This window comes from Hyalella azteca, unplaced genomic scaffold (genome assembly GCF_000764305.2).
Source record: "Hyalella azteca isolate HAZT.00-mixed unplaced genomic scaffold, Hazt_2.0.2 contig10622, whole genome shotgun sequence".
NCBI classification, from domain to species: Eukaryota; Metazoa; Arthropoda; class Malacostraca; order Amphipoda; family Hyalellidae; genus Hyalella; species Hyalella azteca.
In genome coordinates this window covers 21,403-35,598 of record NW_025940654.1, presented here as the reverse complement: position 1 = coordinate 35,598, position 14,196 = coordinate 21,403, and the positions used below count along the sequence as shown (strand labels likewise).

Sequence of the window (14,196 nt, the reverse complement as noted above, 5' to 3'; positions counted from 1 at the left end):
CCTTCAGGTGTGTCAGCCTGACCCACGTCCTCGCCTGTAGGATGGGGTCCTTCAGGTGTGTCAGCCTGACCCACGTCCTCGCCTGTAGGATGGGGTCCTTCAGGTGTGTCAGCCTGACCCACGTCCTCGCCTGTAGGATGGGGTCCTTCAGGTGTGGGGGAGGGATGGGGTCCTTCAGGTGTGGGGAGGGATGGGGTCCTTCAGGTGTGGGGGACGGATGGGGTCTTTCAGTTGTGGGGGAGGGATGGGGTCCTTCTGGTGTGGTGGACGGATGGGGTCCTTCAGGTGTGGTGGACGGATGGGGTCCTTCAGGTGTGGAAGGAGGGATGGGGTCCTTCAGGTGTGGAGGGAGGGATGGGGTCCTTTAGGGGTGGAGGAGGGATGGGGTCCTTCAGGTGTGGGGGACGGATGGGGTCCTTCAGGTGTGGAGAGAGAGATGGGGTCCTTCAGGTGTGGGGGACGGATGGGGTCCTCAATTAGGACAAGGCCATAGACGTGAGATTTTGAGATCTTGAGATCGAGGGACTCTTTACCGCCTCACTTGAGATCTTGTAGGTGCTGGATCTTGTGGCGGTGCCCTGAGAGATTTATAGAACTGTTTATTGACCATTAATCTGTTGGCACGCTGGTTTTGAAATTTTGAACGTGACTCTTTTTTTAAAACTGTTCATTTCTAAAATTAAATTACTTGTTATCCATGTTAACTGGAGTCTTAATTAACAAAATCCAAGTGCAATAGCACATCAGCGATTGAAGCTGTGTTTTTAATATGGTAGTTATTTTTAATTTAATTAATAATAAATAATAAGATAGTAATTTTCAAGTAATTTAATATTAATAATGCGATAGTGTTTTTTATAAGATAGTTTGGCTGCCTGAGTGTATATACATTGAAATGTTATGGCGATGCACTGTGACAAATTAATACCTATATATGTTACCTGAAGAATCTGTAAAATTTGGGGGTATTAATCACAGCCGTAGTTATGATATTTTCAAGTTAAATTTTAAATATTTTTTTCATTTTGAATACATGAGTTTCTGCCAATATTTAAAGCAATCAAGACATAACTGAGGTTAGGGTTCACACCAGGGATCGCGTAAATATACTGTAACATATTACGTTATGATGTATGATATATTAGGTATGATCTATAATATAAGGTCACATACTATGTATGACATATACCTAATATATGTGTAGGTTAATATACAGTGCATCAGTGGACATATAATTCTAACATACCATACGTTGACCATGTGCAGTGACGACATCCATCAGACGTCGCTGTGCGAGTTCCCCGTACAGAAGGTGGTGTCTGTGGCCCGTCATCCCCACAGCACGGTCCTTGCCCTCTACGATCCCCCTATGGGGGGTCCATCCCCTAACCCCAACGGCATGGGTGCAAACTACATGACTGCTGTAGGGGACGGAGCAACAACCATACGTAGGATACTAGCATTGTCCGAGTCCTGCCTGGTGGAGAGGGATCCTACGAGCTATGGGCTGGTGACCCTTAGACCCCTTAGTGACATCCATGCCTTAGTCCGATGCCAGCACAACCCGCAACGCCTTGAGATCGAGTGGGTCTCGGGCGGGTCCAGGGTCTATACCTGCTCAGACCGGGACGCATTGTTAGCGTCACTCATGGATGGTGCCAGAGGGTCAGGACATCTTGGGGTCCATGTTCGGATGTCCCCTAGTGACCCATGCAAGAGACTGGGTCCTGCTGGGGTCCCTGTCACTGAGGAAGTGGAGAGCATGTGCCTGAGGCTCCTGCAGCAGCCCGTTATAGGGTGCCCGTTTTCGGAGGCCGTTGAACGGTTCAACGCTAACGTCCCGTACTCGGGTCTCCTGCATTCTGTTTCCGTTGATGGTTTCTTCGCTGAGAACAAAGAACGTCTCATCACCGGGGCTCTAGGGGTTATAGTCATGCGTGGGGACGATAACCCTTACTCCCCAAACTCAACCACCACAACCCCCGTGGGGAACTCTACAACCCACGTGTTCCAACCCCCGATGTCATCAAACTCTTCTTCCCCAGCTTCAACCCCAACAAACGTCGCACCTTCTACGATGGTTCCCTCTTCCTCAGTACCCTCCACCCTCCCCACCAGCAGCACCTCCAGCAGCAGCACCACGTCCACCAGCAGCACCAGTAGCAGCACTCAGCAGCCACAGCAGCCACAGCAGCACAGCAATGCTGTGGGCCTCAGCAGCGTGACTGCTGAGGAGCTGCAGGCGCAGTTCCATGCCCTCAGGAGGCTCGTGGCCTCTAAAGCTGGCTTCGCTGCCCTCACTTCCCTCCCTGGGTGAGTGTCACTCCTATTGTGGGTGATGCTGTGGCGGATGGTATAGGTCTTGCTATACAATGGAATTAACCGCATGTTCTATGAGTCGGCGATGGTTTATTTACGCATGACGGAAAATGAAGTATTATATATGAAGTATATTATAATCTATACAATGAAGTATAAGACTACGCACAGATTGAAATAGTGTGACATGTGATATGGACGCTTGCTAGTGATTGACTGACATAAATGAGAAGAATGAACTATCGTTACTTACTAAGTACAAGTTACGGGACCACCCCGTATGTTACGGTCGGGCTTACGTTAGTTCCCCCGACAGATGCAGTTATTGTTTCAATGGGTGAAATGGTTAATGGTTCATAAACCTGGGTGCATGGGTGAACGTTCTATTAATTATGGGTGATGCCCCAAAGCCAGAGTGTTGCAACTGGGCAGCTATTTTTTGTATTTGTGTTGCAGTGTTATGTATATATTGGTGTACATGTATATTTTGTATGCCTGTATATGAATAGTGTTGCGTGTATATGGATATATTCGTTTATATGTATATTTTGTGTGCTTGTATATGTATAGTGTTGCGTGTATATGTATATATTCGTTTATATGTATATTTTGTGTGCTTGTATATGTATAGTGTTGTGTGTATTTGTATATATTCGTGTACATGTATATTTTGTATGCTTATATATGTATAGTATTGCGTGTATATGTACATGTATATTTTGTATGGTTGTATATGTATAGTGTTGCGTGTATATATTGGTGTACATGTATATTTTGTATGCTTGTATATGTATAGTGTTGCGTGTATATATTGGTGTACATGTATATTTTGTATGCTTGTATATGTATAGTGTTGCGTGTATATATTGGTGTACATGTATATTTTGTATGCTTGTATATGTATAGTGTTGCGTGTTGCAGGTTCCGGGAGAAGGTGGGGCTGAAGGTGATGCGGGGGTTGCAGCGGGGTGACGCTGGGGTTACACATGCAGCGCTGGACCTGCTGTGTGCGCTGCTGCAACCCATGCATAGCAACCCCGACCTCAAGCAGGAGCAACTCAACAAAACATCGTTGTTGCACTCGCAGAAGTTCCAGGAGAAACTCATGGAGAACTTCGTGTTGCACGTGGTGCGTGTTGCACGTGGTTGTGTTGCAGTACAGGTGTTACTTGTGGTGCAGGTGTTGCAGTGTCCTGAAGGCTCACTTATAATATGTTTCAATTGAATAATATACGGTATATACCTATACCTATATTATATATATATTTTATTTATATATTTCTTTTATTGTATATTTATTATTAATTATAATGTTTCAATTGAACCCAGCTTCCCCAAAAACTGGGGAAGCTGGGTTCAATTAAATTCAAAACTGGCTATCCAGAAATTAAAATTTCTCCTCCATACAACCTAATATGAGGGGTTCATGATTAACCCCCTACCTAACCCCCTCCTGTAACCCCCTGCATCCCCAGAAAATGGGGACTGGGGGCTGATATTTGTCACCTCCCCTTAATCTTTAACCCCTAGGTACCTAACGCTTCTTAAACCCCAACTTAACCCCCTGGTTCTAAAGAACCTTGGATTGGGGGCTGGTGTTTGACCCTTACCTAACCCTCCCTAGACCCCTATTTAACCCCTCTCCATCTCCAGAACCTGGGAATGGGGGAGACTTATGATAAGCCCCTACCTAACCATCCTTAAAACCCGATTTAAACCCCCATTGATCCCCAGAAGCTGGACCTAACCCTCCCTTAACCCTTACTTAACCCCCATTCTTCCCCAGAACCTGGGGACGGGGGTCTTAGCTTCAGCCCCTAGTTAACCCTCCCTTAACCCTACTTAACTCTACCTGGACCTAACCCCCACTCAACCCCCATTCTCCCCCAGAACCTGGGGACTGGGGGCCTGGTGATCGCCGCCATGCTGGACTTCCTGACGTTCGCGGTGGTGGCACCCTACAGCGAGACCACCGACGGCGCCCACTTCGACTTCCTCCTCAAGCTCCTGGCGCGACACGGCAGGCAGCTGTACAAGCTCTTCCAGCACCCCAGCCTGGCGGTGGTCAAGGTGGGGCACACGGCAGGCAGCTGTACAAGCTCTTCCAGCACCCCAGCCTGGCGGTGGTCAAGGTGGGGCACACGGCAGGCAGCTGTACAAGCTCTTCCAGCACCCCAGCCTGGCAGTGGTCAAGGTACGTTACATCCGGGACCCGAGGGCGGGGTGACCTGCCTAGCGACGACTCGGAGACGGAGGACGACGAAGGCGGCGCATCAGCGTGACTGTGGACTACGACGTCCTAAACTCCTCACAAGGTACAAGCTGTTCCAGGTACTGAGGATGCAGAGGATAGTAATGGTACCAAATAGGGTAAGGATACAAAGGAAACTAACGATAGTAAGGGTGAAAGATACTAAGTACTATAAGAAGGATACCTACTAAGGATATCATAGATAGGTACTAAGTATATGAAGGATACTAAGCATAGAAAGGAAAGTAACGATAGTAAGGGTGAAGGATACTAAGTATACTGAGGCAACTAAGTATACGAAGGATACTAAGTATAAAAAGGATGCCAAGTGTACAAAGGCTACTAAGTATAAGAAGGATAATAAGGATGCTAAGTACTTACATGTATGGCAGGGTGCGGGGCTGGTGCTGAAGGCCGTCATCGAGGAGGGGGACGACGACATCCCTGAGATGATGCAGCGGCTCTCCCTCACCGAGGGCGCTCTCCCCAGCCACCTCTACACGGCCCTCTACACCCGCCTCACCGACGACGGTCCGTCCCGGGCCTCATAAAGGCCAATCTATGTGTCTTGCTTCTACAGGGCCTTCCTATGTTCCCACTTCGGGCCAGTCTTTGTGGCCTCCTTCAGGGCCTTCTTTTGTTCCTACTGGGGGCCAAGCTTTGTGGCCTCCTTTTGGGCCTCAAAGAGGCCCAATCTATGTGGCCTCCTTCAGGGCCTTATTTTGTTCCTACTAAGGGCCAAACTTTGCGGCCTGTTTCTTCAGGGCCTTTTTTGGGCTTCCCAGGGGCTAATCTTTAGGGCCCCTTTATTCACGGCCTTCTTTTGGATCTCATAAGTAATAATATTTGTGGCCTCTTTAGGGCCAATCAATGTTGCATCCTTAGTCAAGGTCTTTTTTAGCCTCGCCTAAGGACCTTCTCAGTAGGATATTGAAGATTTTATTTGAAGCGCGTCCTGTAGGATCTTAAGGACCCTTTTAGCCATTTCTTTAATGGCCTTTTTTGTTGCCTCCTCTTGCTTCCTATTTGAACTAATTCAGTGACTTTGTTTTAATATGATAATTTTATCCATGAAAATAAAATTTTGAAATTTTTAATTCTAATTTAATATTATTTGAGAATAATGTGAAAAAATAATGATTGATTTAATGGGAATATTTGTATTAATGAATCACCATGGTTCAGGTCGGCTGCTGGGTCAGCGGCAGCTGTCCCGCCACTTGGTCGGCTTATGGACGGCCAACAACGAGGCGGCCATGGAGCTGCTGGGCCGCATCCTCCCTCGGGGACTGCTGGCCGCCCTCGAGAGCACAGAGACCGTCCCCGTGGACGACATAGACAGGCTCAGCCCCAGGTGAGGGACGCCAGCGTCCCCGTGGACGACATAGACAGGCTCAGCCCCAGGTGAGGGACGCCAGCGTCCCCGTGGACGACATAGACAGGCTCAGCCCCAGGTGAGGGACGCCAGCGTCCCCGTGGACGACATAGACAGACTCAGCCCCAGGTGAGGGACGCCAGCGTCCCCGTGGACGACATAGACAGACTCAACTGTCAGCGCAGTATTGCCGCAGTATCAGCGCAGTATTGCCGCAGAATCAGCGCAGTGTTGGCGCAGTATTGCCGCAGTATCAGCGCAGTATTGCCGCAGTATCAGCGCAGTGTCGGCGCAGTATTGCCGCAGTATCAGCACAGTATTGCCGCAGTATCAGTGCAGTGTCGGCGCAGTATTGCCGCAGTATCAGCGCAATACTGCCGCAGTATTGCCGCAGTATCAGCGCTGTATTGCCGCATTATCAGCGCAGTATTAATGCAGTATCGGCGCAGTATCAGCGCAGTGTCGGCGCAGTATTGCTGCAGTATCAGCGCAATACTGCCGCAGTATTGCCGCAGAATCAGCACAGATTCAGTGCCGTTTACTGCAGCATCAGGGCAGATTCAGCGCAGTATTGTCGCAGTATCTGCGCAGATTCAGTGCCGTTTACTGCAATATCAGCTCAGATTCAGTGCCGTTTACTGCAGTATCAGGGCAGATTCAGCGCAGTATTGTCGCAGTATCAGCGCAGATTCGGTGCCGTTTACTGCAGACCAATAACACTAATCACTCCACCGCCTTCGCAGGGACAACCTGGCGATCGCGGCGGCGGCAGAGGCGGCGGCCGCCAAGCAGGGGTCGGCGGTGGTGCGGGCGGTGGGCGACGCCGTCAAGACCACCGCCAAGAAGGTCGAGCGCCTCGTGGAGCGCCACATGGACGTGAGTCGCTGGGTCCTTAGTATCCTGAAGGAGGTTCTTGCAACACAGCGTTAAAGTGGGTCCTGCAACACGGTCTTGATTACTCAATCATGTATTATATACTTATTTATTTATAATTCTTTTCGCGATTTTGAAAGTACATAAAAATATTACAGCATATTATCCTTGATGTGCTGTAGTGCCCAGCACATCAAGGGTCCGGTGCTGTAGGGACCATGGCCCGTAGTATCACAAATACATGAGTTCGTAACTCCGTCAGCCAATCACAGACGGGCTCTACCAGCTAAATCCATCAATTACAGATGAGAAATCAGCCGCTACGGTTTACTTAGGCCGTTTAGTGCACCTATGCCGATGGGTGTACTTATGTAGGTTAGTAGTTGTACTAAAGCGGGTTGTGATAGCGAGGCCCTAGTGTTGTAACTTGTGTTGTTTTGTAACTTGTGGTGTAATTTGTCCTGTGTTGCTCGAATGACCCTATGTTGCACATATGTGCTAGTGTTGCACATATGACCCGGTGTTGTAACTCGTGTTGTGTTGCAGAAGCTGGAGGGCGTGGAGCGCAGCCTGCAGCCGGCCACCAAGCAGATAGAGAAGTACTACGAGCAGTACCTCGAGAAGCACCTCGACGTGAGTACCTGTCTGGGGATGATGAGTACCTCTGCCCTTGTGGTGATAAGTATACCACTCACCTCATGTGGCACATGACATGTCGGGGGGTAATAGTTTCTCGTGGAGTAATAATTTTCACGGGGTAATAATTTCTCATGGGGTAATAGTTTTTTCGTGTTTTTGGTTTTCATTGCTGATTTTCGATAGTAGGGCGGTGAGTTAGTGGACCGGCGTTCGCGGACGCCCCGGGAAAGGAGCCTAAAAGAAAGGAAGGGAATGAGGGAGAGAGGGCAAAAAAGGGGAAGGGAGGGAGGGCGAATGATGGGAAGGGGGGGGGGAGGAAAAAAGAAAGGGCGGGGAGGCTAAGAAAATCGGAGGCTTCAGCAAGGCCGAGAAGTGCCGAGAAAAATGAAGTGCCGAGAGGGTGGTGGGGAGGAAGGTTCGGGTTGTGAGAGGGGTCGGGGCACGGGAGGGACGCTTGGGGTCCCAACTCGGGACCAGGTCTTCATGGGTCTTGGCCCAGGTTGGGGAGAGCCAGGCGGTGAAGAGTTTCTAGCGCATTTTCTCATTTATGGGAAAAAAGCGCTTTTGCGCTCGTCATGTCCGTCCGTCCGTCTGTCTGTCCATCGTCCTGTCTGTCTGTTCGTCCGTGACTTCATGTTTTCGTCGACGAGAAAATGCGCTCTCTGTCACTCACTGCAGTGAGTACTGAGTTATATTTTTCAGTTAGTCGGGGAGCTTTAGTTTAGTTAGTCGGTAGTTTAGTTCTCTCCAAGAACCTGCCGTGAGTTGTTGAGGGAGTTTGTTGCACAAACCTCTCACTTGCACATGCTTTGCAGAGCAAGCAACAAACATCACTGCTTTTGTAACTTTTTTTTTTTTTTTGTTTATGCTGCACAGAAGGACTTGGTAAGTCTTGCCTGTGAATGTCTCTTCACATTTTACAAGAAAATATGCTGCGAACTATAATAACAATGAATTTAGAATAATAACTTTTTGAAAAATTATAATTTTGGGTTGAATTTCAATTCAAGTAACTCGCAGGTTTTTTAGCGCATTATCCCAATAACCCGATCTCGTATCAGTAGTTGTATATGCCACCAAATGCCATGTTTATCTTAGATTTATATGTACCTATTTATTATCGGTGAATTTTTTAAAGTTCATAATAATTTCAAAACTTAGACTTAAAACTTTTTAACTGGTCAGTGGTCAGGACATTTGAATATCAAACCTGAATTTGGTGTTTACATGAGTCATAGCTAAGAAAAAGTTTTCTACGCATCACTTCCTAGAAAACGGATATGTTTATTGCAGTGACTGCTTTATTTGTACCCGCACCTCGATTTAATCAAGCAGTTGTTTCATCATTTCATGCAAATGTCCATCTATTGCCTTGGTTATTTTCCTCTTATTTTATTGACTACATCTTGATATTTGGTTATGCATGACCGTACATACAACTCTTGCTTCTTGCTTCCTTGGCTGGTAACCGTTGGTTGCATGTATTTTTTTCGTATTCTATTGATTAATTTGGCTTGCCACAATTCGTCACCTCACTCCAACTTTCATTGCTGCCACCCCCGTCACCCCACACCCCCGTCACCCCACACCCCCGTCACCTCTCATCTTCTGTCACACCTCATAACTCTTACCCCGTCATGCCTGATATTACTTCTGTCACTCCTCACCCCCCGTCACCCCACTACCCCGCCCCTCCCCCGCACAGCTGGCGGTGCAGCACTGGAAGCAGCGTCTGCGTCGGGAGAAGACCGTAGAGGAGAGGTTCAGGGAGCGTCCCATAGTGCTGCGCAAGAGACGCGAGCACCTCAAGCCCACCGCCAACTGGCCGCTCTTTTACTACAACTTCCAGCGCGACCACGCCCTCCCCAACCTCATCTGGAACCACGGGGTTAGTGTCACGGGGTGTAACGGGGTGCCTAACTTCATCTGGAACCACGGGGTACGTGTCACGGGGTGTCACGAGGTGCCCAACCTCTTCTGGAACCACGGGGTTAGTGTCACGGGGTGCCCAACCTCATCTGGAACCACGGGGTTAGTGTCACGGGGTGTCACTGGGTGTTGCGGGGGAGTCACGCCCTGCCCAACCTCATCTGAGACCACGGGGTACGTGTCACGGGGAGTCACGGGATGACCAATCTCGTCTGGAACCACGGGGTACGTGTCACGGGGCCACTGTTATGGAGTAAGTGCCCCGGGGGCGAGTGCCGCGGTATAACTCCCCAACATTCTTCTATAAACCTAATACTTAATATTTTTATGTTGAATAACTTGTATATTTTAGTTAATTATATCCTATAATCTTAATACTTACGTGATTCTGAAGAGATGAAAGTATATTTCACGACCCCGCAGACGCGGGAGGAGCTGCGGGTGGCGCTGGAGAAGGAGCTGCGGGAGTTCGCTGAGGGGCGCGACCTGCCCGGCGAGGGGGCCGTGTCCTGGAACTACCAGGAGTTCGAGGTGAGGGGTGAGGTGCCCGGCGAGGGGGCGGTGTCCTGGAACTACCAGGAGTTCGAGGTGAGGGGTGAGGTGCCCGGCGAGGGCGCCGTGTCCTGGAACTACCAGGAGTTCGAGGTGAGGGGTGAGGTGCCCGGCGAGGGGGCCGTGTCCTGGAACTATCAGGAGTTCGAGGTGAGGGGTGAGGGGTGAGGTGCCCGGCGAGGGGGCCGTGTCCTGGAACTACCAGGAGTTCGAGGTGAGGGGTGAGGTGTCCTGGTGGGAGGTGAGGTGCCCCTTATTCAGTGATGGTGTGTACGATGGTGATCGTTCACTATTAATAGCATTAGTTATTTATCTAGCGGGCACATTTTCGGTTATAGTACATACCGAGAGTTCTTTTTGGTCTTTTTGGAGCAGCCACGTCTGACTTAACTGTCGTAGTAACATTGATGTCGGACCTTAACTTCAGCGGTTGCGAGGTAGCACAAGGTCAGGTCAGAGCGGCTGAGAGTCGGTTAGTCAGTTCGAAAGTGGGGTTCTACATGGGGGTAAACTGACCCATGTACACACCAGTTCTACAGTCAGTGAGGTTCTACATGGGTTTCTACCACTCATGTTCACCCCACCTCTACAGTAAGGCTAGTACTGTAGTAAGTAATGAGAGCGGAATGACTTCCGTTCTCCTAACTAGCGATTCTGTACCTATTGCTATAACTCGTGGCTGTGTTTTTGAAAACTTATCAAGCAGAGTAATGATATGAATATGTTTCTCTGGTTTTGGTAATTTCAAACTTGTATCTCTTTTTAAACTGATCTATATTTAAATAAAATTATCTTTTCTCTACGTGAACTGATGTTTCGATGAACTGAAACATAATGCAATAATAAAGCAGTGAGACAAGCTGTATTTTCAGATATGCTGAAAAGTTTGGCTAACGTCCGATGACAATGATAGCCTGTATGTTATGCTGCAGTTGATTAACGTAGAACACATTGTGTTTAATTATATTATAAAAAATGATTATAATGATACATATGCCAGCCGCTCTCACCTCCCCTCGCCCCGCAGGTTATATATATTATAAACAATTATTTTATGTATACATATGCCTACATAATAAATAAATACGTATTTATTATGATACATAATAAATAAATACATATTTATTTATATTATTAACCCCGCAGGTTGAGTATGCATCCCTGAACGAAGAGATCCGCATCGGGGACTACTACCTGCGCATCCTGCTGGAGCAGGACTCTGCCATGCAGGCGCAGGACTCCCCCATACGCAAGTCGTGAGTGTAGGACTCCCCCATACGCAAGTCGTGAGTATAGGACTCCCCCATACGCAAGTCGTGAGTGTAGGACCCCCATACGCAAGTCGTGAGTATAGGACTCCCCCATACGCAAGTCGTGAGTGTAGGACTCCCCCATACGCAAGTCGTGAGTGTAGGACTCCCCCATACGCAAGTCCTGAGTGTAGGACTCCCCCATACGCAAGTCGTGAGTGTAGGACTCATACACACTGTTTTGTACCCAGCAAAGTGCTATTATTTAAATAAAAAATATAAATATATGCATTAATATGTAATATAAATTATAATAATAACAATAATTACATTACAGAATACATAAATATTTAACAATAATTTCAGATTTAATAATAATTAATGATAATGATAATAATAAAAATAAATGCATAACAGGGATACATTAATATATATTGTAAATTTCAATAATTAAAGATAATTATCAATTATAATAATAACTAGCAATAATAACAATTATTAATAACAATAACAATAATAATTATATTACAGATTATAATAATATGTAATATAAATTTCAATAATGAATAAAAAATAATAATAATAATTATGTTGCAGAAGACATTAATATTTAATGTAAATTTCAATAATAAATAATACTAGTTATTCACAATAATTACGTTGCAGAATACATTAATTTAATATAAATTTCAATAATTATTGATAAAAATCACAGCAATAATTACATTACAAATACGATTAATATGTAATATAAATTTAAATAATAATAATTAATAACAACAATAATTACGTTACAGAATAAATTAATATGTATTGTAAATTTAAATAATTAATGATAATTATCAATAAAAGTAATGACCATCAATAAATCAATAATAATAATTATTAACAATAACATCAATAATAACGTTACAGGTCTGAGTTTTTCAACGACCTGTACCACCGGTTCCTGCTGACGCCAGCAACAACAATTAATGATAATTATCAATAATAATAATGACTATCAATAATAATTATTAACAATAACAGCAATAACTGTCACACTGTTAATAATTAATATTAACTAATTATTCCTAATAACTATTAATAATTACAGATCTGAGTTTTTCAACGACCTGTACCACCGGTTCCTGCTGACGCCCGCAGTGCCGATGAAGTGCTTGTGTCTGCAGGCCATGGCCCTCGTCTACGGCCTTCACCATGATGACATCGGGCCCTTCAACGACACTAAATACATCGTCACCATGCTGGCACGCTGCCAGCACTGCCAGGAGCGGGACAGACTGCTCGTCTTCCTTAGTAAGGTGCGTGACAGATGCTGGCACGCTGCCAGCACTGCCAGGAGCGGGACAGACTGCTGGTCTTCCTTAGTAAGGTGCGTGACGTGTGATGCTGGCACGTGTCTACGAAAGAAACGCATGTGACTCCTGAGTACGTGAGTAGGAGGTCCTTTTTCACCTCTTCAAATGCAAAGCCTAAGTGATCATCGTTAAGGTATTTATTTACGACCGTTCGTGCATCACCCCATTTTTATGGGTGTGTTGTGCCAATTGCTGGATACGACTACAGTCGTCAGTCAACCCCGTGGATTCAAAATGAATAGTCATATGATCCAACCATGTTTTCACGTCCGTTTCAGCCGTACCGACCGATGCCGGTGGCTCGCCTTGCAATACATGACCACGAAAGTTTGGAATCTAATTCGGGCTCAGAACGTATGTCATAGCAGGTCGGCTATTTACCATATCCAACGTCGATGATCCCGATGTTGGCCCGACAGCGGCGTGCGTTGCAGCGGGCGTAGATGTTGCGCTGGGTTGTGTACCGGGTTCCATTTCCACTTTTGGTTCACTGTCTGGGTACCTAATGAGCACTTTCCTGGTACACACTCCAATTTTTAGGCTGTCTTCTAGATCTGAGTCACTACTATTTTGCATTTAGTATCACTGTCAATCAATCACTTCACTTCTCATCTGTTCGTTAGCGCCACTGTCACAGCTCGTGTTTTGACTACACCCTATGCTATCAGTCCATCGGTTCAGGATTCTTAGAAGTGGTCTGGTCTTAGACAGTCAAGGGGACTGAAGGACAGCGTTGACTTTAAGTTGATACTATATTTATATTACGGAACGCATGAAAAAGCGGGTTGACTGTAAGCAAGGCTTAAGCTCAGCCAGAAAACGTGTTGCAAGGGCGGCTGGTGAGTGTCTGCCTGTCAGTGCTGAAGGCACGGTAAAGAACCTCATATATATATATTAGTATATATTACTATATATTAGTATATTTTGGCAAAATTTTTTCATTTAGGCAGGTTTCATTGGAGACTAGAGAATTTGTTTTAATGGCAATTTGATTAGTTTTTCAATATATCGAACAATATTTTTCGTTTGCCCTGGCAAATCAAAAATCAGCGTGCCGATGGACATTTTTATTTTGTTAACGACATTTTGAATGTTAAATAGGATACTACCCAAATATCGAAATTGTTAGGAATAATTTGAAAATTATATACCTACATATATAAGAAAATTATATATATATATATATATATGTGGTATAATATATGATAATTATATATATATATGATATATGGTAATTATTCTAACATTATAATATATTATCAGCTGATCCTGCACCGGGGCAACGTGCGGGAGGTGCTGGAGGGGGGCGGGGTGCGGGTGCTCACTGACCTCATGTCCCTGGCCCACCTACACACCCAGCGTGCCCACCTACCCACCTCCTCCAACTGTATAGAGGCTGGTACTACCAGCACACTGCACCTCAAGGAGTGGTACTACCAGGTGGGTGGTACTACCAGGTGGGTGGTACTACCAGCACACTGCACCTCAAGGAGTGGTACTACCAGGTGGGTGGTACTACCAGCACACTGCACCTCAAGGAGTGGTACTACCAGGTGGGTGGTACTACCAGCACACTGCACCTCAAGGAGTGGTACTACCAGGTGGGTGGTACTACCAGCACACTGCACCTCAAGGAGTGGTACTACC

The 14,196-nt window shown here is 46.3% G+C and overlaps 1 protein-coding gene across 1 annotated transcript in view; it reads left to right on the top strand.

Annotated features, from left to right (window-relative positions):
- The window catches only part of LOC108683189 (dnaJ homolog subfamily C member 13-like), a gene marked incomplete at its 3' end in the record, with an annotated part of 42,827 nt that overhangs the window by 9,104 nt on the left and 19,527 nt on the right, over window positions 1-14,196 (top strand). The window contains 14 exon segments of the mRNA XM_047882515.1: window positions 1,264-1,984; window positions 2,234-2,313; window positions 3,241-3,448; window positions 4,210-4,389; window positions 4,963-5,101; window positions 5,756-5,924; window positions 6,689-6,821; window positions 7,365-7,451; window positions 8,334-8,342; window positions 9,163-9,345; window positions 9,810-9,917; window positions 11,085-11,194; window positions 12,285-12,492; window positions 13,813-13,989. Coding sequence (XP_047738471.1) covers window positions 1,264-1,984; window positions 2,234-2,313; window positions 3,241-3,448; window positions 4,210-4,389; window positions 4,963-5,101; window positions 5,756-5,924; window positions 6,689-6,821; window positions 7,365-7,451; window positions 8,334-8,342; window positions 9,163-9,345; window positions 9,810-9,917; window positions 11,085-11,194; window positions 12,285-12,492; window positions 13,813-13,989 — 2,512 coding nt within the window.